This window comes from Cydia strobilella, chromosome 12, assembly GCF_947568885.1.
Source record: "Cydia strobilella chromosome 12, ilCydStro3.1, whole genome shotgun sequence".
Taxonomy (NCBI): domain Eukaryota; kingdom Metazoa; phylum Arthropoda; class Insecta; order Lepidoptera; family Tortricidae; genus Cydia; species Cydia strobilella.
The window spans coordinates 7,583,020-7,605,259 of NC_086052.1; the positions used below are offsets into that span (position 1 = coordinate 7,583,020).

General features: G+C 38.0%; 1 protein-coding gene and 1 non-coding gene across 2 annotated transcripts in view; one reads left to right on the forward strand and one right to left on the reverse strand.

Annotated features, from left to right (window-relative positions):
- Positions 1 to 22,240, reverse strand: part of LOC134746021 (NFX1-type zinc finger-containing protein 1-like) — a 36,227-nt gene that overhangs the window by 13,329 nt on the left and 658 nt on the right. The window contains exons 3-15 of the mRNA XM_063680188.1: positions 19,027 to 19,935; positions 13,704 to 14,431; positions 10,948 to 11,167; positions 10,176 to 10,221; positions 9,846 to 10,071; positions 9,465 to 9,638; positions 6,158 to 7,261; positions 4,960 to 5,112; positions 4,342 to 4,489; positions 4,144 to 4,227; positions 1,789 to 2,057; positions 1,441 to 1,587; positions 293 to 467 (exon numbers count right to left, since the gene is read on the reverse strand). Coding sequence (XP_063536258.1) covers positions 293 to 467; positions 1,441 to 1,587; positions 1,789 to 2,057; positions 4,144 to 4,227; positions 4,342 to 4,489; positions 4,960 to 5,112; positions 6,158 to 7,261; positions 9,465 to 9,638; positions 9,846 to 10,071; positions 10,176 to 10,221; positions 10,948 to 11,167; positions 13,704 to 14,431; positions 19,027 to 19,935 — 4,383 coding nt within the window. The remainder of the gene's footprint in view (positions 1 to 292; positions 468 to 1,440; positions 1,588 to 1,788; positions 2,058 to 4,143; positions 4,228 to 4,341; positions 4,490 to 4,959; positions 5,113 to 6,157; positions 7,262 to 9,464; positions 9,639 to 9,845; positions 10,072 to 10,175; positions 10,222 to 10,947; positions 11,168 to 13,703; positions 14,432 to 19,026; positions 19,936 to 22,240) is intronic.
- Positions 3,601 to 3,672, forward strand: Trnat-cgu (transfer RNA threonine (anticodon CGU)). The gene has a single exon. It is a non-coding gene; the product is annotated as a tRNA-Thr (tRNA).

Consider the following 22,240-nt stretch of genomic DNA (forward strand, 5'->3'; position numbering starts at 1 on the left):
AACAGTCCGATTCTGAAAACAGACTTCCTAATATGAAACCTAAGTAAACTACGCTGCCAATAAAAGTACAATTTCCAATTATAAAATACGAGGTACCTTATAGTAGGTATCGTCTGTCAAACTTTATGCACAATTCAGTCTAAGATTTATTCCGCTTCTATTGTTATTTTACCTTTCATGGCGAGTAAATAGATACCAGAGTAAGTGGTAATAAATACTAAATAGTTACAAATTATTGACTAGAACATAAATTAAGAGCGAGGGGCTTTATTCAATCAGAGAATCGTCCTACCCTCTCTGGCCCTGGACAAGGCGACGCAGATCCTGTTCTCGGTGCCCAGGAAGCCGATGCTGTCGTTGTCATTGTTGCGCACCAGCGACAGCAGGATTATCTTCGACTCCTCGCCCTGGTAGTTGTCAAGGACTGCGATCTTCACGTCCGACAGATGGTCGTACAGTGACCGTTGCTAAACATAAACGTTTGGATTTTTAGGCGAATTCATACGTTTTTCCTTTCCTCCACTACATATAGGGTAATTCCAGTATAGATGCCCCAGTGGGTTAGATGCCTCGATTTTAATTTCTACTAGTAGGAGAACTATGGGACTAAAACTCCACTACATAATATTAGCAAGCGCTTTCCTGCAAGCCTCAGGGCCGCTGTTAACATGAGTGCGAGCGTACGCGTTTCGTCAGTAAACGCCAAAACATTCCGCGCCTAGGCTTCGAAGAGCGAGCGTCAGAATAATAGTCATAAGTATTTGTTTTCGAATAACTTTTGACTCGCTTATGATTCTTGTTTTTTATCAATTGGTTTGGGTGCATTGAAGCGTAAAATGCATGGATAAATATATTTTATTTTGATTTTATTATTACTTATTTTTTTATTGAAAAGGGTCGATTTTTGATCGGTATGGATGCCCCAAGAGCATCCCTAGGGGCATCTATCCAAAACTATTTCAAAGAATTGTTATGTAGCAATGGGGCGAAATACCTCGTAAATATAAGAGAAAATAGGGTGCTGTCCCGCGTAACATCGCCTAGTCTGAACTGAAGAAAGCATGCGAGCAGCCTTTGAGAGAATAAAGAAGGAAGAAAAATGAGTCAACGATATAACCAAAACATCTGGAATACCGTCTAGAATACGACGACGACGTTTGCTGTGAGACTTTTATAATAACCAGTACAGTAAAATAATATGTTAAGGACCATAGTTATCATACGTATAGGACACATTGCTATAAAATGATGAATTATTGAGTTATAAAGCTATTTCAAAAAGTGGGGCATGTATCCTGGAATTACACAAAACAAAGTTTTGAATAATTAGGTGAGTTTCCAATGACAGTTACGGCTCTTATGCACGATGGGGCATTATAGTAAAGTGGTAATCACTAAGCAGACAAAAAAATGGTGGATGGATTGGGCTAGACTACTTACTCTTCGCATATAAAACATCTGGCCAGAATAGGCAGCCACAATAGTAACTTCATCAGGTTTGTAGCCTTGCTGCATCAAATAATTCGCCAGACGGAGCGTAAAGTCTGCTTCCAGGGTGTTAGTGCGAGTGGAATTCTCATCTTCGTGCTGATGAAAAAAGAAATATTAGATATGCTGAAATACTTGCTCGGAAATTCCGGGGTTGACGGTCTTTACCAAAATTCATTGAATATCAAAAAGCAAAATAATTAGTAACATGAAACCCACGTAAACGATAGGATGAATCGAAGATGGTATAAAGTGTCAAGTTATGGTAACTGAGAAACATTTGGAGAGAATATGGCCGACCTGTTCCATATAGTTGTGCGAAAAGAAGAAGAGATTGTGCGCGACGCCGCGCACGGGCGGGAAGTCCTCGACGGAGCGGTGGTTCTGCAAGTCGGAGTAGATGTGCGGCGACACGAGCGCGGCGATCTCGGGGCGCATGCGGTGCTGCACGCCGAGCCGGCGGCTGTGCACGCCGTTGCGGATCATGCGCTCGAACAGCGACACTTCGAGCTGGTAGTGCCGCGCCAGCCGCAGGTACGCCGCCGACGGCCGTAGCTGCTGGTGGTCCCCTGCACGAGACAATAACCTGTTACTCAGACTATTCTACCACCGTCCGTGATACATAAGAGGGCTGGTCCGAAAGTTGTTAGTTGCTCCGGCTCTACTCATGCGATCATAATATTATATTATTTATATTTATAATGGTATTGTGATCGCGAATGGTGAGGGATCTTTCAGTATTTATTGAAGTGGTGTAAATAGTTAAATAGATTTTTAGAAAACGATTAGTTTATTTTTAGGGTTCCGTACCCAAAAGGGTAAAAACGCGACCCTATTACTAAGACTCCGCTGTCCGTCTGTCTGTCTGTCACCAGGCTGTATCTCATGAACCGTGATAGCTAGACAGTTGAAATTTTCACAGATGATGTATTTCTGTTGCCGCTATAACAACAAATACTAAAAAGTACGGAACCCTCGGTGCGCGAGTCCGATTCGCACTTGGCCGGTTTTCTATTGTCATTTTATAAACAGTATTGTTAAAAAAAATACAATTAGTTTTTTTAGGTGCTGTTAATTATGAATCTCGACCGTTTTTTTACATGTAAATCGTTTTAATTGAGTAAACATTATTATGATTTAATAAGTTTCAACAATGAGTCATTTTATTAAAAGTAAAAATGTCTAATATAAAAAAAAATACATATAACATTATTTATCGATTTATACATTACAAAGAACAGAATGAACAGAATAGAATAATTAGTCCCGGGTAAATTTTAGTTCGATTTTCAAAGATTTCAATACGAAATTCATTGAATTGTGCCTAAAATTGCCGTTTTTTTCTAAGAAATTCGTAACTCCATACAAAACAGCTTTCAGTTAAAAATATATAATAATAAAAAAAATATTCCCATTAATTAAAAAAACATAACCATAATTAGCATTGAAATATCCCTCACAATGGTATAAATAATATTGTGAACGCATGAGTAGAGCCGGAGCAGCTAACAACTTTCGGATCAGCTCTCGTACAACAATGAACATTTCAAAAATAATCTGGTCAAGTGCAAGTTCTTTTAACCCGCGCCGCGAGGGTTCCGTGCAAAGTTTTTATTATCTTATGTAACTATGAACACAAATGATAATTATGTACAGCGCCATCTAAAGGCAAATCGGCTAACTAATTTGTATGTAAATATGTATGTTGGTTTTTCAGGGATAATTCTTTATAAAACACTGATTTAAACTTTCACGATTTTTACTCATTATTATTCACACGATTATTTTACGCGATTAAGTCCCGTCGTTGTGAATAATAATAATTCTTTATATTTCAACAATTTTAGTCTTATTTAAAAGAAGGTGTTTTAATTGTAATCTCATAAAAATTTCAAGTACTTATAATTTATAATAAACACTCGCAAAGGTAATAAAATTTCAAATTCATTTCGGAAAAGTTTTTTTACTAATTAAAAAAAAAGTTTTCAAGATAGAAGCAGGAGAGGAAGATATTTTACTTCTCGTGTTTTTGAGTCCCTCGTTACGCTCAAGATTCTAAATTAAAACCAACTTTCCTCTCTTGTTGCACAAATAACTATATTATTATTACTTGGCCGGGTGGTCTAGTGGTCAGGACGTTAGCCGCGTAAGCTGAAGACGCGGGTTCGATTCCCGCCTCGGCCACCGGTGGACTTTGTGTATGTTATCTATTTCAGTTTCTAATTACTACTTATCATTCATCAACCTCTTTAATTCAACGATATCGTCACTTTAAATGAGCCCATAACGTCTTTAACTGACATTGTCATTCAGATGAACAATACAATAAATACAAACATCACCTGTGTAAAATCCAATAAATAAAAACAAATTAATCAGTGAATTCATGCTGACCTCGGTGTGGAAGTGTAACATCTTTATGAAAAAAAAAAATGGTACGTATTATCTGATGCTACCGGTTTCCGATTTTCATCTCGGACACAAAAAAAATCGCGTTCAAATAATGACCCATATTGCATCTGCAAGAAGCAAGTTTCTTCTCAGATATTTAAAGGGTCCACTGTACATTTGACCCAAACAGCCATCCATCAAGCGGGGTTTATACTTTTTTGCTACAACTGTGATACCCTTGATATATACATCCGACAGACATACCAATCAGAATCAAGTGCTTGCAATGTTTCGTGAGAGACGTGACTATGTGCGCTTCTAAAACCTCCGCTGCTTCCTCCACGATCACTGAAAATAATCGAATGTTCATGGTCATGGTCTTAACAAAAATAATCTGGCCAATCATAAATAGTTTTAAAATCTGCAGGCATACTAATTTAAAATGTAGGTATATAAACGTACCTATTGGCGGTGACACTTCTACGAGTAATTTTCGCAATCTCGCCGCAGCGCTTGTGGTCATACCAATAACCCGAGTCCCTCTTAAGAGTGAACGGTCAGCTATCATTCGACGTTCTTCGTAAACTTCTGCAGCAGACTGGACCAACTCCTAAAATCAACACAGAATTAAAAATATTGAGGTCATTTTGTGCCATCTGGGTCATGTATAATAGAAGGAACGTTTGAGAGACTTTCAGACAATCATCGCAAATCGGTAATAACAGTATGAGCATACGAATGTGCGACACCAAAGTAATGAGGGCTAACGCGTATGAATTGGCCGCTAGGGGCGCTAGTGTAGATGGTGGTCTTTTCCATAGTTCGAAATGTCAAATGTCACTTGTCACTTCAATGACTGACAGATGTTCTATAGTCTTTTGGACCACCATCAACAGAGGCGCCAACTGGTGAGCAAAAAAACGATAGCCCTCATTCGCGTGCTTTGATAAAAGTGTTCACTTTACTTAATATAAATTGCGTCCAAAAACCTGCGTAGCCTGAATTCACACGAATGTGAATGGCTGTGCATAAGACAGTCAACTGATTAAAATGATTTGCATAAAAAAGTAAATTACAAACCTCTCGTTTCTTGGCCTGTTTTTTCAGGTGACCCTTGGCGATGGTGGCCCATTTATAGTAGTATGACCAACGCTCTATAAGTGGAACTGTACATAAATCCTTCACATTTGCGAGGTTTATTCTGGGTGCACGGGACTGGCATATCATCATATCCTGTTAAAAGAAATAACACATATTCATAAATTCGCGTCTGTTTAATTTGTTAATTCTAGTGTCCTATTTTTGTTGGTTATATGAGTGGCTAAGTTGGTCTAGGATTAGGAACTACAAACAGGCCAATAATAAACAAATAATGTTGTTTGTTGCAATACAAAAACCAGTGATTTAAATCTTCTCGAGGCAGAGGTGTGGGGTTAGAGCCGGCGTAGCTTTATTTGACGTTCATAAGCGCATTGTAATAATGTCTAACTGAATAATAAACTATCTTTATCTTATCTTTAGTGCGACATCACTGCTGTACTTAGATAGTGCCACTTAGACAAGTCTCAGCCAATCTGGTTTTTTTGTTTTCAACACATTCAGTGAGTTCAATAGATGACATAGTGCGTTTATTTACTTGCTTCTTTTTAACCACCATATTTAATTTGTTAGAATAAGAGGCAAATAGTGAACAGCAGCAAAAACCGGCCAAGTGCGAGTCGGACTCGCGCACGAAGGGGTACCATTACGCAAAAAAATCACGTTTGTTGTATGGGAGCCCCCCTTAAATATTTATATTATTCTGTTTTTAGTATTTGTTGTTATAGCGGCAACAGAAATACATCATCTGTGAAAATTTCAACTGTCTAGCTATCACGGTTCATGAGATACAGCCTGGTGACAGACGGACAGACCGACAGACAGACAGACAGACAGACATCGAAGTCTTAGTAATAGGGTCCCGTTTTTACCCTTTGGTAACGGAACCCTAAAAACGCAACCTTTTAGGTAGATTTTACTTTGAATTATTTCACTGGGCGACCAGAGCGGCTAATACCGTAAACATCCAATTTGAAGAATGTGTTGTGTTGCCTATGTCAACTTGCACCGACTTGGCAATGTGGAAGCGCGACAAAAAATGGCATGGATAGTGGCACTAGCACACTTCATCACTGTCAAATAGGTGCAGAGTTAGCTTAGACGGATTGCATTCAATTGGGACGTTTGGGATTGGACATCCAATCCAGAAATATACGTTTAGATATTGACTTGATCATACCTTGAAAATATTTATCTGCGAGTGCAGTTGATATATCTTATGTTGTAAATCTTGCAATGTGTTGACTATGTCACCGTAATTCTTGCTACCTTCCTGGTTCTCCTCTTCTAAGTTGAGTCGAACCTGTATAGCTTTGTACTTTTCCACAAGCATATTCTTCTCCTCTTCTGCTTCTGGCAATGAGAAAGATACTAATGTACTCTCATACAATTTACGATAAAATACTTCATCAATGTCATTGTCATCTATGTCCAACTCATCCCTGGCGTAGATGTCGTTATCCACATCGTTATTATCATGTAATTTTTCTTTTGCGTTACTTTGAACATGTTCTTCTAAACGTGGAATAATATCAACATTTTCTACGTTTCCAAACAGCCAATATTTCAAAGCATCATCATTTATTCCTTTGTAAAATCTATCAACGATTTCACACTCTTCGACGTAATTAACAACAGTAGTGTAGTTTAATAAAATGTCAGGAGATATACAAGCTTCGTAAAAGTCTTTTAGCTTGCGAATACGATACTCGAGTAAGGCTCTTTCCTCGTAGCAAGCCCAGCCTCTGAAATTACTTATGTTATGCTTTTCCAAGAGCTGGCTTTGTGATCTTCCACCGATGCGAACAATAGAATCTGTAATAGGTAACAAAGCCTCTAAAAATTGATCCAGTGCGTGATTTGTGTAGCATATGACAAGCATTGAACATTCATCATCGTAATATGGTGCATTTTCAAGTAGGGTCTTAGCAACTTTGACTCCGAGGAAGGTTTTGCCAGTGCCTGGCGGGCCTTGGATCACGGCGAACTCATGGGTGAGGGCGAGTTTATACGCTTCATATTGGGTGCTATTCAAGCCCAGCTCTGTCTCAGATGGCCAAGTTTCATCCTGAAGGACTTGGAATTCTATTTCCTTTTCATCCTTTACTGCTATTCCTTTGTCTGGGTAGAACAATTCATCTTCAGATGAAGATGAATACTCGGATCGATGGATATTTTTTCGACGTCTGAAAGGACTCCGAGTACGAGTAATCCTCCGACGTTTTTTTTTGTTTAAAGTATATACGGTATCCCGAGTGAGGTACGCTGGATTTTCGGGTACTTTCTGAAATCAAAAACGAAAAACAAATCTAATAAAGTTTTCGTGTGGCACGTTATTGTTGGTCTGACAATGACAAAAATTTATTGATAAGTGATGGCAAACAAATAAACTTTTTTATGTTTGTGGGATCACTTTTACAGATTATACTAATACTACTACTATAGTCGTACAGTGGCGCAAACGCAAATATGTTATTAGAAAATATTTATCAGATCAAAAGATGCAAGTCTCGCAACGCAGTTCTTCTACTACAAAAAAGTTTTGAGATGTAATAATGTGAAACCAAGTCGGTTATTTTAGTCAGTGCCAGGGGGTGTTAAAACCGTAACAATATTAGATACCTTTATTTTTTTAATACATATAATGACTTGGCAATCGCACAATTACATAGTGACATAAGGATAATTATAAGTCTAGTGATAAGGATAATTTGTCAACTATTTAAAATAATCCTAATTGAGCGCTAGCCCTAATGACATATAGTTTGAGCAATTAAATACACATACGAGTACAAAGTACAAGTATTGTGTGCGATTTCCAAGTTCCGGTTTCCTCACGATGTTTGCAGTTTCGGTCAAGACCGAAAAGCGACTGGTAAATAACAATAGTACATTTCGAATTTACGATACAAGTGCGAAAAATACCTCTTCGCACGTGTATTGTACGTTTTACAGTAGGTACTTATACCTACCTAATACCTAATTTACGGCCTTAGTGTGGTACCTATCTGCGTATGTCGAAATTTTAAAGGGCCATATGTACCTATTGTAAAACGTACAATACACGTGCGAAGAGGTACTTTTCGCACTCATATCGTAAATTCGAAATGTACTATTGTTATTTACCAGTCGCTTTTCGGTCAAGGCAAACAGAGTGAGGAAACCGGATTAATCCCAATAAGGCGTAGTTTACCCTCTGGGTTGGAAGGACAGATGGCAGTCGCTTTCGTAAAAACTAGCGCCTACGCCAATTCTTGGGATTACTTGCCAAACGGACCCCAAGCTCCCATGAAGCGTGGCAATTGGTGTGGCGTGGGTTTTAATTGGTGTTGCTTTTTTAACTTTATTGGAACGTAAGGTATTGGGCTATATTCAAATTCGGAAAGGGCCTAATAAATTAGGTATTATAGGAATTTTACAACCTTATGCCGGGACAACGCGAGGAAAATGATGAGAAAATTTCAATTTCGCGCCTTTTCTACTGACAAAGTTGTTTGACCGGGTATATAATCTTTTTTTTCTTTTGATACGGAAGTACAGACACGGACACAGAACGAAAGTCAATACAAAAACATTATTGAAAATCGAAGCGGGCCGCAGCCCGTGAAAGCGCGGGAAGAATTTCTATCTCCCTCTCGCTCACCCGCGAGCCTCTCTAACAGCTCATACCGTTTAGTTAGGTTAGGAACTAAAGAAAGTAAATAAAATCACAAATTAATGAAAAACATATTTTTTCAATAGGTACGTAATAAAAGCGCTGGTGGCCTAGCGGTAAGAGCGTGCGACTTGCAATCCGAAGGTCGCAGGTTCAAACCCTGGCTTGTACCAATGAGTTTTTCGGAACTTATATATTAAATATCATTTGATATTTACCAGTCGCTTTTCGGTGAAGGAAAACATCGTGAGGAAACCGGACTTTAATCCCAACAAGGCCTAGTTTCCCCTCTGGGTTGGAAGGTCAGATGGCAGTCGCTTTCGTAAAAACTAGTGCCTACGCCAATTCTTGGGATTAGTTGCCAAGCGGACCCCAGGCTCCCATGAGCCGTGACAAAATGCCAGGACAACGCGAGGAAGATGATGATGATCCACGGTTCTGACAACTATGATCAACCATTCGCATATACTGGGCAATTGCTCCACGGAGCGAGCGGAGCGAGCTCGACGAGCGAGTGGGGCAAAGTGCCCAATATATACCTACTGTAAATGATTTTTTTGTGTATTTTTTTATTTCTGTAGGTAGCTATATATTTTTATTGCTCGGTAGTACGGTCCTTTTTTATAAATATCTAAGATTGGTTCCGGAAGAATGAGATTTTTTTTGCGACTTTCAATGCCCATTATTTCGTTTCCTATCACAGGTACAGCCATAAACATTATAGGTACATGATGTACCTTTTAGGTACATCATTTCACCATATAACCCATTGATATTCATTATGGTGGCGCCGCTGCAGAGTAGCACACAATTTGTAATATATAGAAAGTACCTGCACGTCGACAATGTATTTGCTCATCGCCAGGTGCTCAGGAAAGCTGGGGTCCTGAAGTGCCTTTAGCACGTGGTGGTACGGCTCAAAGTAAACTTCGCATTCTATCATAGTGTACAAATCTTCACTGTACAAGTCAGAATGCATTGTGGAATCAATTATGCTGACACCAAGCTGTGAAATATATAAAAAAAACTTCCTTTTTATGCTTGAATTGTTTGTAATTACTTAGATAATTAAGTATTATTACATATTATCAGCGGAATCAAATAAATGCCCTAATACTCTTGCTAAGAACTGAACAGAGAAAAATGGATTGTCATGCAGTCTAGAAGCAGATTGTTGACAATAGGTAATGTAGGTTGGCAATATGATACATACAATTCTTTTGCTTAAAAGTTCTACGTCGCGTTGCAAAATAGTTCCAACAAGAAAGCTATTGCAATTATCCTTTGTGAACAGCAGGAGAGATCCAAACAAAAATCTCTTGCTTTGCTTCCAATTCATCTTATTGAACATCTTTTCAGTGTATTGATCCAGTAAAACGAGCGATCCAAATTGTTGTTTTGTGAAAAATGGTCCCAAAAACTTCACATTACGATAGACTCTGTAATAAAAGTTTGTTAATGGTACTAGAATATATACTTGGTGATTTTTTTAAATTCCGTCATGAGTAACTATAAAAAATATACTATACTGGTATTTTCTTACCGAATGTGGTCATATTTCCTTTTCTTTGGATCCTCGATGTATTGATCTGTGGAAATATTTAAAGCAGAAAAAGGCAATAAAGTAATAAGTTAACTTCTTCATTCAAATTTGAACCTACAGAATTGTAAATATATTTATTGATGCGAACGTAGCATGAGGTCTGTCGAAAATGTGTGCCGGAAGCTATAAAAGTGCTGGGTGCTATGTATGATAAGTTCCCAGGTAGCAAAGTGACGTCAGCGACGTCATATTGACGTAATGATGTATAAATGCTACCTGGGTTTATAGGTTTAATATCGTAGACTTTATAATTAAAGTACCGTGTCATCATTTTCGAAATCCCCATCCCCGACAACCAAGAGCACATATGCATGACGTCTTTTACGAAAAATTATACCTTACCCGCCATTTTGGAATTCAATCCAGGTCATAATTTTTAAAATCCGTACCGCTGTGAACTTAACGATAGCTATGACGATAATTACGTATAAGTACATGTCCGCCATCTTGGATTCTAAAATGGTCATCATTCTCGAAATCCATACACAGATATGATATTTTTAACAGCTGTTCTGCTGCAACCAGAAGTCTTAAAATCAGTCCAGCGATAGCTATAGATAGATAAGTCATAAGTTACAAGTTAGGGACATGATGACCTGTAACTTGTGCCTTTGTAAAATGAGGTCAGAAGTCAGGTAAACTGGGGAGGTGCTACTTCAGCAACTCGCGGGCAATGAATCAATGATCGTACCGCGCCGATGACGTCACTTACGTATCCCTTCCCTTAGCGGTCCGAAGCAGTCCTCGCGCAGCAGGCGGAACTGCACGTCCAGGTAGTGCTCCACGTCCGCGTACGCGCCCTCCACCACGTTGGGCCGCAGGAACGGCCGCCGCTCCAGCAGCTCCGGGCCCGAGGGCAGCACGCTCAGCTCACGGAAGTTCTCGAGAGGTTCGTTTGTAGCACTCGTATCCTTTTTTTTCTGAATTTGTGCCTGTAAAAAAAGAACAATAGGGTATTTGACAACATTAAAAATATATAACGAATTGCTGTCATCCTGAAAGATAATAAACTAATAAAGTATATTTCACTATATTTGAATATAAATTATGTTTAGTTTTTGGAAAATAAACGAAAGAAAATTTAATATTTTTTGAAATTTCATCAGGGACGTGAACGCTCTGTGATTGGTCAACGCTCGGATGACGTCACACGCTGGTGAACAAACATTCTTGATTGCCTTGAGTGTTTTAACTGTTTTATTTGTATTTAGTTAATTTTAGTTATTGTTCCACAGTTTTCTGATATATTCCGATTTATCCGTATATCTAGTAGCACAATATTCATAAGAATCTCAAAATGGAGCCGAAATATGTGAAAGCTGATAGCGGCAGGCCTCCTTCACTCGCTCAAAGCCACGCGCTATATGCCTACCGCTTGGCGTATCGTCGACGATATAATCGACAGAGGGCCGCCGAACGCCCGCCTGAGCGCTAGCACCGCACGTTTCCCGCGCTTACGCTTCGAAATGCCGAAACCACGTAATTATTGTGCAGTAGATGGGTGTAAAAGTCAAAAAACAAAAGAAAATTTGTCGTTTTTTTAGGGTTCCTTACCCAAAGGGTAAAAACGGCACCCTATTACCAAAGATAGATATAACTCCGTAATAGATGGATACAGTCTAAGGAAAAAACGTGCCTCGAAAATCAAGAAAATTTGATTCTCGTTCAGAGGGCGCTACTAGTTTTGGTCTACAGTCGTATACATGGCGTTGACGGTTTCGTTTGTTGTTATTTAACAATTTTAACGCATATCAGTGAAAGAACATGGGTCAAAATAATAAAAATAATTAATGCAAATAAAAAAGATCATTTATATATCTATATTTAAATACATTCTATCGTATTTTTATAAATCTTCATTTTTAGTTTTAAAGTGTGTCGACAGATGGCAGTGAATTTACTGGGGTTACAAAATTTACTATGACAGTACCGCTCTAGTATAAGTTACTCTATGCTATTACTAAGACTCCGCTGCCGCTGTCCGTCTGTCACCAGGCTGTATCTCATGAACCGTGATAGCTAGACAGTTGAAATTTTCACAGATGATGTATTTCTGTTGCCGCTATAACAACAAATACTAAAAAGTACGGAACCCTCGGTGGGCGAGTACGACTCGCACTTGGCCGGTTTTTTCATTTCCGAGAGACGAAGAAAGGTGAGTAGTATTTTAAATCTATCTTTATGAATTTTGTCACTATTTATTTCTTTGAACATAAGTAGATAAATCGTAAATTAAGGAGTTTTTTGAGTCAGGTATTATAAGTGTTGTTTTTAAATATTTGATTGACTAATATAAAATATGGTTGATTCGCAACATTCGTTTTATTACAATAATAACATAAGTAACAGTACAACCCTAGCGCATTCTTACGATGACGCGTTGGCACGTGGCTCGCACGGCGAGCAAGGCAGTCTCGACTCTTTGTGCGCATACTTATGGTACATTTCTTCTCGTCCTGAGCAGCAGGTATTATTATTAAGATTTTGTAGGCTATTATAGAGTAGGTATTTTCGCTTTTGTATGGGAATGATGTATCTGTTACGTAGTAACTATTTATTAATCTGTGATAGCGGCAACCTACCAGACATAGACGCATTAATGGTTGCACTTTTCTTTAAAGATAATCCGGATTACTATGTTGCGGAACTTAGAAATGTAAAAACAGCTGTGTGAGTATACGTAGAAATTGTTTATTTACGAACATTTCGATTTCGATGATACGAATACGACGACGATATATATGTAGAATACGATGACGAGAATAGTATCTCCATACTGCACTTTAGTTTGAAAGAAAAAGTATGCTACTATATAACTACCTACTAATGCTGAAAGAGCTATGTTATGAGGTTATGTAGTAATACATTAAATACCTAGATCTTGTTTCGATAAATACAACAAAATCCGCTGCTTTAACTACCATATTTATTTACAGTTAAATTATTACTTACATCGAAGTGGTCTTCACACATAAAAACATTTGTATGCGCTAAAATGCTCTTTGGGTCTTTTCGCGCTAGTTTTAACCACATTTTTCTTTTTCTTGGGATTCGTTGGAACGGAAACAAACAATTTATCTGGATTTTTTATAGTCGTACTTGAACATTGCGGCACTATACACCATTTATATACCATTTTACAGTGAAATAATCAATTCAATGCACATAAACCATAAGATTTACTAATGTCATTGACTGAGTTTCCTCGCGTGTGACGTCACACGTGTCACGTGATTAGCCCCTTTGCAAAAACAGCGTTTAAGGCGCGTTCAAAATAAATAAACTTTAACATTGTTTTTTAATATTTAATACAGGAAATTTCAAGGAAATATCAATGTAGTGTAATTATTAAGTCATAAACAATCAATTAAAACCATTTTCAAAAATTAGTCAAATAGCCTATTGTATCTTTTTGAGTAAATAAGTAGAGTTCTCAAATGTAAGTAGAAACATGTACCTAAATCTTACCTGTTTTTTCAGTCTGTCCCGTATATTGGTCATTCTAGTACTATATTCTTCGGGTAATTCGAAGTCATGCTTTTCTTTTAAACCATCAAGGCAACTTTTGCTAGTAGCCTCGATTAGAGCTCCGCATTTTCTAACAGCAGTCGACGGCGACACATTTATGAGACACTCACAAAAGGTCATAAAGTTGTCCCAAAATTCTTTTTCCTTAGTCCAGTAATGTTTGTTAAAAAGTTGATCTCTACGGCTTTCTGTGTAAGGCAATTGCATTAAGTATAATTGTAAATTATCAATGAATTTAGTGTTGCATATTTCCAAAAGCAGCAGTTTCTTTGACTCTTCGAAAGAAGATTTCCATACGTTTGTAACGAGTTCAAACACTAAAGCGAATACGTCGCGATTTCGATCATCAGGCGGTGAATCGATAAGTTTCTTGAAACTTTCCTTTTGACGATTTATCTTCTCTAGTATAATTACACTTTCAGACCGGGATATCTCTGCCAAAATGTTGCAGGACATGTCCCGGACATAGGTGTTTTGCTGGCGTTTTCTTTGAGGATGTAGATTACGATTTAGGCTTTGGTTAGCACGGCTAATTAAGCTAGATGTATCTGGGTAATTGCTTTCTTTGGCGAATCGTTCTTTTCTCTTCTTTTCTTTGACTTGCTGAAGTAAAAATTGCTCGAACGTTGGCACAGTAGGGACAGATGCATTAGTTGTCTCGAGACCAGCTGCAAAGTTCAGTATTTATTGATTAGTAGGTACTTATCAGTAAAGTAATAATTCATTTATTTATGGCAAACTACATTTCATACAAACGTATTACAAAAAAAAGTAAATTTAAAACATAAAGTAGGTAGGTAGTTTACCACGAAATTGTCCGTCCCGCCTCAGCATAATGCTATTAATGCTAACCTTAAAGTCAGAGCGCTGGTCTTCCAGCAAAACAATGTATACCGTCAACCGGGGTGTATAGGGATGTGGGTGGGGTGAATAGGGACAGAAATTAAAATGAGATTTACGTCACCATTTCTTAATATCTACCCACTCAAATGGTATAATTCCATTGAAAATAATAGTAGATTTTGTATGATACAATTTGTGTGTGTAGATATGAAGAAATTGTCAGGTAAATCTAATTTTAATATTTGTCCCTAGTCATCCCAGCCATCCCTATTCACCCCGGTTGACGGTACCTTCAGTTTATAGGTACCTACATTGATTCGATTATAATTGATGTAAAAAAGTTAGTCCATCCTATATATAATACTAGCTGTGCCCGCGGCTTCGCCTGCGTGGAATTCGGTCTGTTTCAGTAAGCGGCTAATTCACCCCTAATTTATCTCCCTGTCCCCTGGAGACAGAACTTAAAGTAAAGTTGACAGATGGATACGCTAGAGGACTGTAGTCCAGATAAAATATTTTACAATTAGGTACCTACCACCAAAGATAGATATAACTCCGTAATAGATGGATACAGTCTAAGGAAAAAACGTGCCTCGAAAATCACGAAAATTTGATTCTCGATCAGATGTCGCTACTACCTTTTGCCTACTCTCGTATAGAGGGCGTTGACGGTTTCGTTTGTTATTATCTAACAATTTTAACGCATATCAGTGAAAGAACATGGGTCAAAATAAAAAAATTATTAATGCAAATAAAAAAGATCATTTATCCATATTTAAATACATTTTATCGTATTTTAATAAATCTTCATTTTTAGTTTTAAAGTGTGTCGATAGATGGCAGTGAATTTACTGTGGTTACAAAATTTACTATGACAGTACCGTTTTATAATATTATATCCTCTTTGCTACCACTAAATAAAATTACACTACAAAATGAATATTTTTTTTGCCCTTATTCAAATTTTTGTCGTGATTTAAATGGCATAGAGTAGTATAGGTGTATTTCGAACGATACAGTACCATTTTTGTTTAACGTCCTTGACTGTACCTATGCAAATCGGGTACACTACATAATTCCGAAATTTTTTATTTCGAATTTTAGAATGTCGAATTTTATCATTCCGATTTTTAAATGCTCGACCCATCAAAATTCCGACTGTCATAATTACGAATGATGAAAATCACGAAGATTTATATTTCCGAAAACCCAAAAAGCCGAATATTGTAAATTCCGAACTACATAATTCCGACTATAACAATTCCGATGGTGGCAAACACCAAATTTAACATTTACGATTTTCAAAATCACGAATTCGGAATTGCCCTTATTCCGAATTAACGTGATTCCTATTTTAAATATCCCAATTTTTAAATTTCCACTTTTCTGGCAACAGTTCGTTTTCTTGGGGGTCGCAGTTCTAACCTAACCTAACTCACTTTTCTGGCAACAGTTCGTTTTCTTGGGGGTCGCAATTCTAACCTAACCTAACCCACTTCTGGCAACAGTTCGTTTTCTTTGGGGTCGCAGTTCTAACCTAACCTAACCCACTTCTAGCAACAGTTCGGGTTCGCAGGTTCGCAGTTCTGTCTAATTTATTTATGCCGAATTTTTATGCCAAACATATTTTATGCCGAATTTAACATGATGCGGCACGACAGGTACCCGTAATAATTACTAAAACGTGAGTCTTCATTTGAATATCACGGATTTCATTTTTCCGATCTTGTAAAAAACCGAATTTCTGAATACCGAATTATTTTATTTCCGATCGGACAATGATTTTTCAGAATTTAGGAATTCGGAAAAAAAATATTTTCGGAAAAGTGTAAAATCGGAACTTTAAGCTTTCTATCAAGTGACAATCGGATTTTAAGTTTTCGGAAATAGCACATTCGTGATTTTATTCCATCGTGTTTTTAAAAATCGTAATTTTGATATTTCGGACTTATAAATAATCGGGATTATGAAAGTCGTGGTTATAAAAATCGGAAAAACATATTTCGGAATATTTGGGTGTTCCCATCAAAATCATGTCATCCAAATCGGTCCTCCAGTCAAATCAGTCAAATGACGCCGGCGGCGGGCAGCGTCTGCCCCTTTTTTTTTTTCGGAGTTTGAAATGCATCTGCCCCTACGACTTGTTGATGGTCATAGCGAAGCAGACGCTCACGGGGACCTGTAGGCGCTTGAAGCGGAACGGGAAGTTGCTCGGAATGAGAAGGATACGCGGGATGAACACGGCTTCTCCGGCGCCACACTCCGTCAGGATCTGCGCCTACATATGTATTACGTACGATATATTTGGGATCACAATCAAACTCGCGCTGGCTTGCCGTTTCAGCCGAAAGCGAAGCGACCTGCCTGGCTAGAGCGCCACTGAGTCTCTCACCGTGGTTTTTCTCAGTCTCCTGAGACCGTGCCCCTTGTGGCCGCAATGCATTGCGAGACTTTTGCGAAAGATTCGATTTTTTTCGGCAAGGCATGGTAACGCGTTTAAGTCCCAAATCGTTTGACATTTACTGAAAAATGATTTTTTTAAAGTACCCACCTTCGTGACCATTATTAAGAGGAAAGGGCACGGCCGCTTCTCCATGCAAACGCAGTCTCCATTTTTTTGGTTAAAAACTACCCTATGTTCTTCCACGGGACTCAAACTATCTCTATACCAAATTTTATCTAAATCAGTTTAGCGGTTTAAGCGTAAAGAGAAATTAAAAAAAGTGTTTTCATATTTTTTGTGTTTTCACTCGGGAATGGTGTCATTTTGATATCATAAATGAATTCGGCATACCCGATTTATACAAAATCGATACCTAACTTGGCCTAGTAGCTAAAATGATATAGTTATCAAGATAAAGTTTTTAACCGCTTTTTCACCACCATGGGGGATGAATTTTTAAAAACGCTGAAAGTAATTTTCTTGCTTTTTAATATAATAACGTTTTGCAAAGTTTTAAGTTCCTAGCTTAAAATAAAATTTGCACCCCAAGACAAACTTTCATCCCCTTTTCAACCCCCTGAGGGGTTAAATTTCCAAAAACGTCAAAATTAGTTTTTTTGTAATCGTCTATCATACCTTTCTAAGAAGTTTCAAAGCATTTGTAATGGATTCAAACTTTCAACCCCCTTTTAACCCTGTTAGGGGACGAATTCTTGAAAACGCTAAAATCACTTTTCCTGTATTATAATAATATGCTCATTATACAAAGTTTCAAGTAACGCACTCAAAAAAAAATTGATCTCCATACAAACTTTCAACCTCTATTTCACCTCCTTAGGGGATGAATTTTCAAAAACGCTGAAATTAGTTTTCTTGTATTTCAATAATATATCTTCTTACGAAGTTTCAAATTGCTAGCTTAAAATAAATCTTGAACCCCATACAAACTTTCATCCCCTTTTTAACCCCCTTAGGGGTAAAATTTCTCAAATTTTTATAGCCTAAAACCTGGCCGTGGATTTTTTCGACAGATTAGTAAAGTTTGCATCAAAATCCGTTCAGCCGTTTTCATTTGTAGCGCGGTCAAATAAACAGACAAACAGATAAACAGATAAACAGACAAACAGACAAAAATTCTAAAAACTGTTGGAATGTGTTCTGTTATCGATTCTAAGTATCCCCAGGCAATTTTTTTTCGAATATCTTCCATGTACAGACTTTCGACCCTCTTCCGCTTTATTATATGTATAGATTGTCTTCGGTTACCGCGATAGTTACTCATGAAATAAAACTATGAAAACGGATTATATCGCGTATATTGAATTTATAATACATCCCGACGTTTCGAACGCTGTAAAGAGTTCGAAACGTCGGGATGTATTATAAATTCAATATACGCGATATAATCCGTTTTCATAGTTTTATTCCATCCTATATAATTCATGTATTAATACAGTGACGTCAAAGTAGGACATAGATAAAGGTGTAGCTAAATGTTTGTTTGAAATATGTAACAAATATTATTAGCGATTCTATTTTTAGGAATTTCTACATAAACCAAACAGGAAAACGAGGTGATAAGGAATGCTGTCAATAATCCATTGTGGAGTAGCAGATACGAGTAGGTAAGGATCTAACGGAACGCAACATGACACATGTTAACGGAATGTAATAAAATGCGCAAAGAAATTATAAGATCGGGCAGGGCAAGTGCAACTATGAAGCAAATGCAACTGCTCTTAAAATACAAGAAGGGAGTCTACAGCTGGACTAGCTATAGTCACTTATACCATGGGTTAACTCTCTTTTGTGACTGGCGAAAGTTTGCCATACAAGTAACTCTGTCTAGCTCTAGACTCACTTTTTGTATAGAGTAGTTGCATTTGCCCCATAGTTGCAATTGCCCTGGCTGGCCTTTTTTAGTTTATAAAATTAAAAACATAGGTACAATGGTGAAATAGTCCAATCAGTATTTACCTTCATTCTGTCTAGCGCGCATGGGTGGAGGTCTATAAAATTTGCTTGGACCTGATCTGCCGGAGTCAGAGGTTGGATCAGTGGATTGGACTCCAGATCCTGAATTGGAGTCTTTATTCTCAGATCCAGGGTCCTTGTTTGCTCTAGGGCTTTCACACATGAGTTCTTTGGTACTTTCATTTAACCTACTATTGCTGGTGTCAGGACTAGCAGCGGTGAGTTTATTGCTACTTTTATTCAGCCTTATGCTGATGGTGCTAGAATTTACAGCTGCTAGTTCTTCGCTACCATCATTTGGCTTGCTGATTCCAGGGCTTGCAGCCGCGAGCTCCTCAGTACTATCATTTGGTTTACTGGTTCCCGTGACTGCAGCGCCCAGTTCTTCACTACCTTCATCTGACTTACAGCTGCTAGTTTCAGGGCATACAGCCGCGACCCCATCGCTACCTTTATTTGGGCCACTGCTGTTGGTCTCAGGACTTGTAGCCGGCAGTCCTTCGCCACCTAAATTATTACTACTGCTGCTGGTTTCAGGGCTTGTATCCGCAACTACATCGCTACCTTCATTTGGGCTACTGCTGTTAGTTTCAGGACTTGTAGCCGGCATGCCTTCGCCACTTACATTATTACTACTGCTACTTGTTTTCAGGCTTGTAGCCGCGACTCCATCGCTACCTTCATTTGGCTTAATGCAACTGGTTTCAGGACTAGCAACTGCTAATTCTTCGCTATCTTCATTTGTGCTTCTGCTCCTAGTTTCAGGGCTTGCACTTGCGGGCCCATCGCCACTTTCATTTGGCCTAATGCTGATGTTGTCAGGGTTTGCAGCGGCAAGTTCTTCGCTACAATTGCTTTGCTTAATGCCACATGAAAGCGTTTTGTCTCTAGCTGCTTGCTCTGGCGACGGACCTGTAAAGTCACATAAATAAACAAACATTAATATTTGACCGATTTCTTTTAAAGTATTTTAAAGAATTTCAATAGGTCATTCACTAATTAATTCCTTTTTACCCAACATGTGTCATATTATTTTTGCACATATTGCATCACTACGTCTACATAGTATAAAACAAAGTCGCTTCCTGCTGTCTGGATGGCTGTCCCTATGTACGCTTAGATCTTTAAAACTACGCAACGGATTTTGATGAGGTCTTTTTTAAATAGATAGAGTGATTCCAAAGGAAGGTTTATATGACCATTTTTATCTAAAATTCACAATTATGTTCAGCAAAGTATAATCATAAAATACATAAAATTGAAGAAATGAGCGAGCGTGTATGGAATGTTATAAAAGTGGAGGAAGGGAAAAGGGAATATCAGGATCGTAGCAAGTGGAAATCCGTGTTCTCTGCTCTACCTACCCCTCCGGGAAATAGACGTGATTATTTGTATTGTTTTATTTAATAAAAAAAACATTGTTATGTAACGCCTTGTTCCAACCCCCACCTCCCGCCCCGCCCATATAACGCATCGTAACGTTTTACAAGACCGACCCCTCTCCCTCCCCAAGTTGCGTTACGTAATATTTGAACGCCCCTTAAGGGCACCAGCTTAGTATTATGTAATTACTTTATCAGAATTCCTACATACAGAAAATGACTCAAGAAAATGACAGACGACCTGGCTATTATACGGCTAGTAGGTAATGCGACTTCGCCACGGGCACACTACGCCTGTGTTCGTGTGCTCCACGTATTGGCTTGTATAGTCACGAAAAAACCGGCCAAGTGCGAGTCGGAGTACCATAACGCAAAAAACGGCATAAACATCACAACATACGTGAGCCCCACTTGAATATTTATTTTATTCTGTTTTTAGTATTTGTTGTTATAGCGGCAACAGAAATACATCATCTGTGAAAATTTCAACTGTCTAGCTATCACGGTTCATGAGATACAGCCTGGTGACAGACGGCCGGACAGCGGTCTTAGTAATAGGGTCCCTTTGGGTACGGAACCCTAAAAACGATGTCTCCCTACCTGTTTGTAAGGTTTTTAATAGTCTACGTCTCAAAGGCCATTGATGATGATGTGCAATGTAATTGTTAGTTTCGAACGGGTATGTTCTGTTTCTGAACGTTTCATAAACGATTTCATTTGTAACGTCACATCGGCGAAGTTCCGAGGTCGCCCATACCCTATACACAAAACACTCATGAATCTCACGATACAGCCCTCCCCTTGTTTAATTATAATAGACCGTTTCGTATCGCCTTACAACAATGAACAGTCATCGGTTGAAATACCTACGACAAAAGTAACAAATAAACAGTGCTAGTCATTCGAACCTAGCCGCCGCCATGCAATCGTAGTTGAAGAGTGTCTTTTCAAAAGGGTTTATTTCTCTATAAAAAACCATACAAAGATAAGCCTTGTGTGTCTTTTCACAAGGCTTATTTTTGTATAGTTTTTCTTAAGTAAGTACACTACAAGTGTTTACAAATACACCTACGGTTTGTTTAATTATTACATAGCTTCCATGAATGATATTAGGCACCTACTATTTTTTATAACTAAAGCATAATAAAGTTTGTATCCTCAATCCAATGTAAGTATATTTTCGTTAGATACTTACCTACTTTATTCATATACTTAACCAGTGTTTTTACAACAGGTTAAGTAGTATACTAATACACTAATATACATCTAGTATCAAGTATGGACGTGGGTACTTAAGTTGGGGCACTACACTTCACAAGTGGGTCAAAATAGTTTTTTGGGCCAATAAATTAATTCACGGATGAAAAGTATTACCTAGGTAGGTATTTATTGTTATCATGATCAAAGTTACTTCAAGTTAGGTAATGAAAGTCGTTAAGGAACAATAATCTGTATGTGTGTGTAATACAAAATAAAGTGATTTTCTTTCTTGCTTTCCAAAAAGGATTTTACTTAGAAGAAAATATCACTTTGTGCCCTGCATGTTCCATAATGGTACTCTGTGATACACCTAGGTATAGTAAGCTGCAGAGATAACTGACCCCACTGCAAACAAATTTATAACCAGGGGTGGGGGGGGGGGGTCAGTTAACTGCAGCTTATTGTACATAAGAGCCTCTAATTAATAAACAATATTATTTGTTCTGCGACATACGCTATGTATCTCACTATTGAGTAATGCGTGTTAATTTCGCCAAGTTGTGTTGTGTTGTTCAAATTTGAATAAATAAGGTATCGCAGGTAAGCATAAGTATATTAAATAAATAAAGCATAAT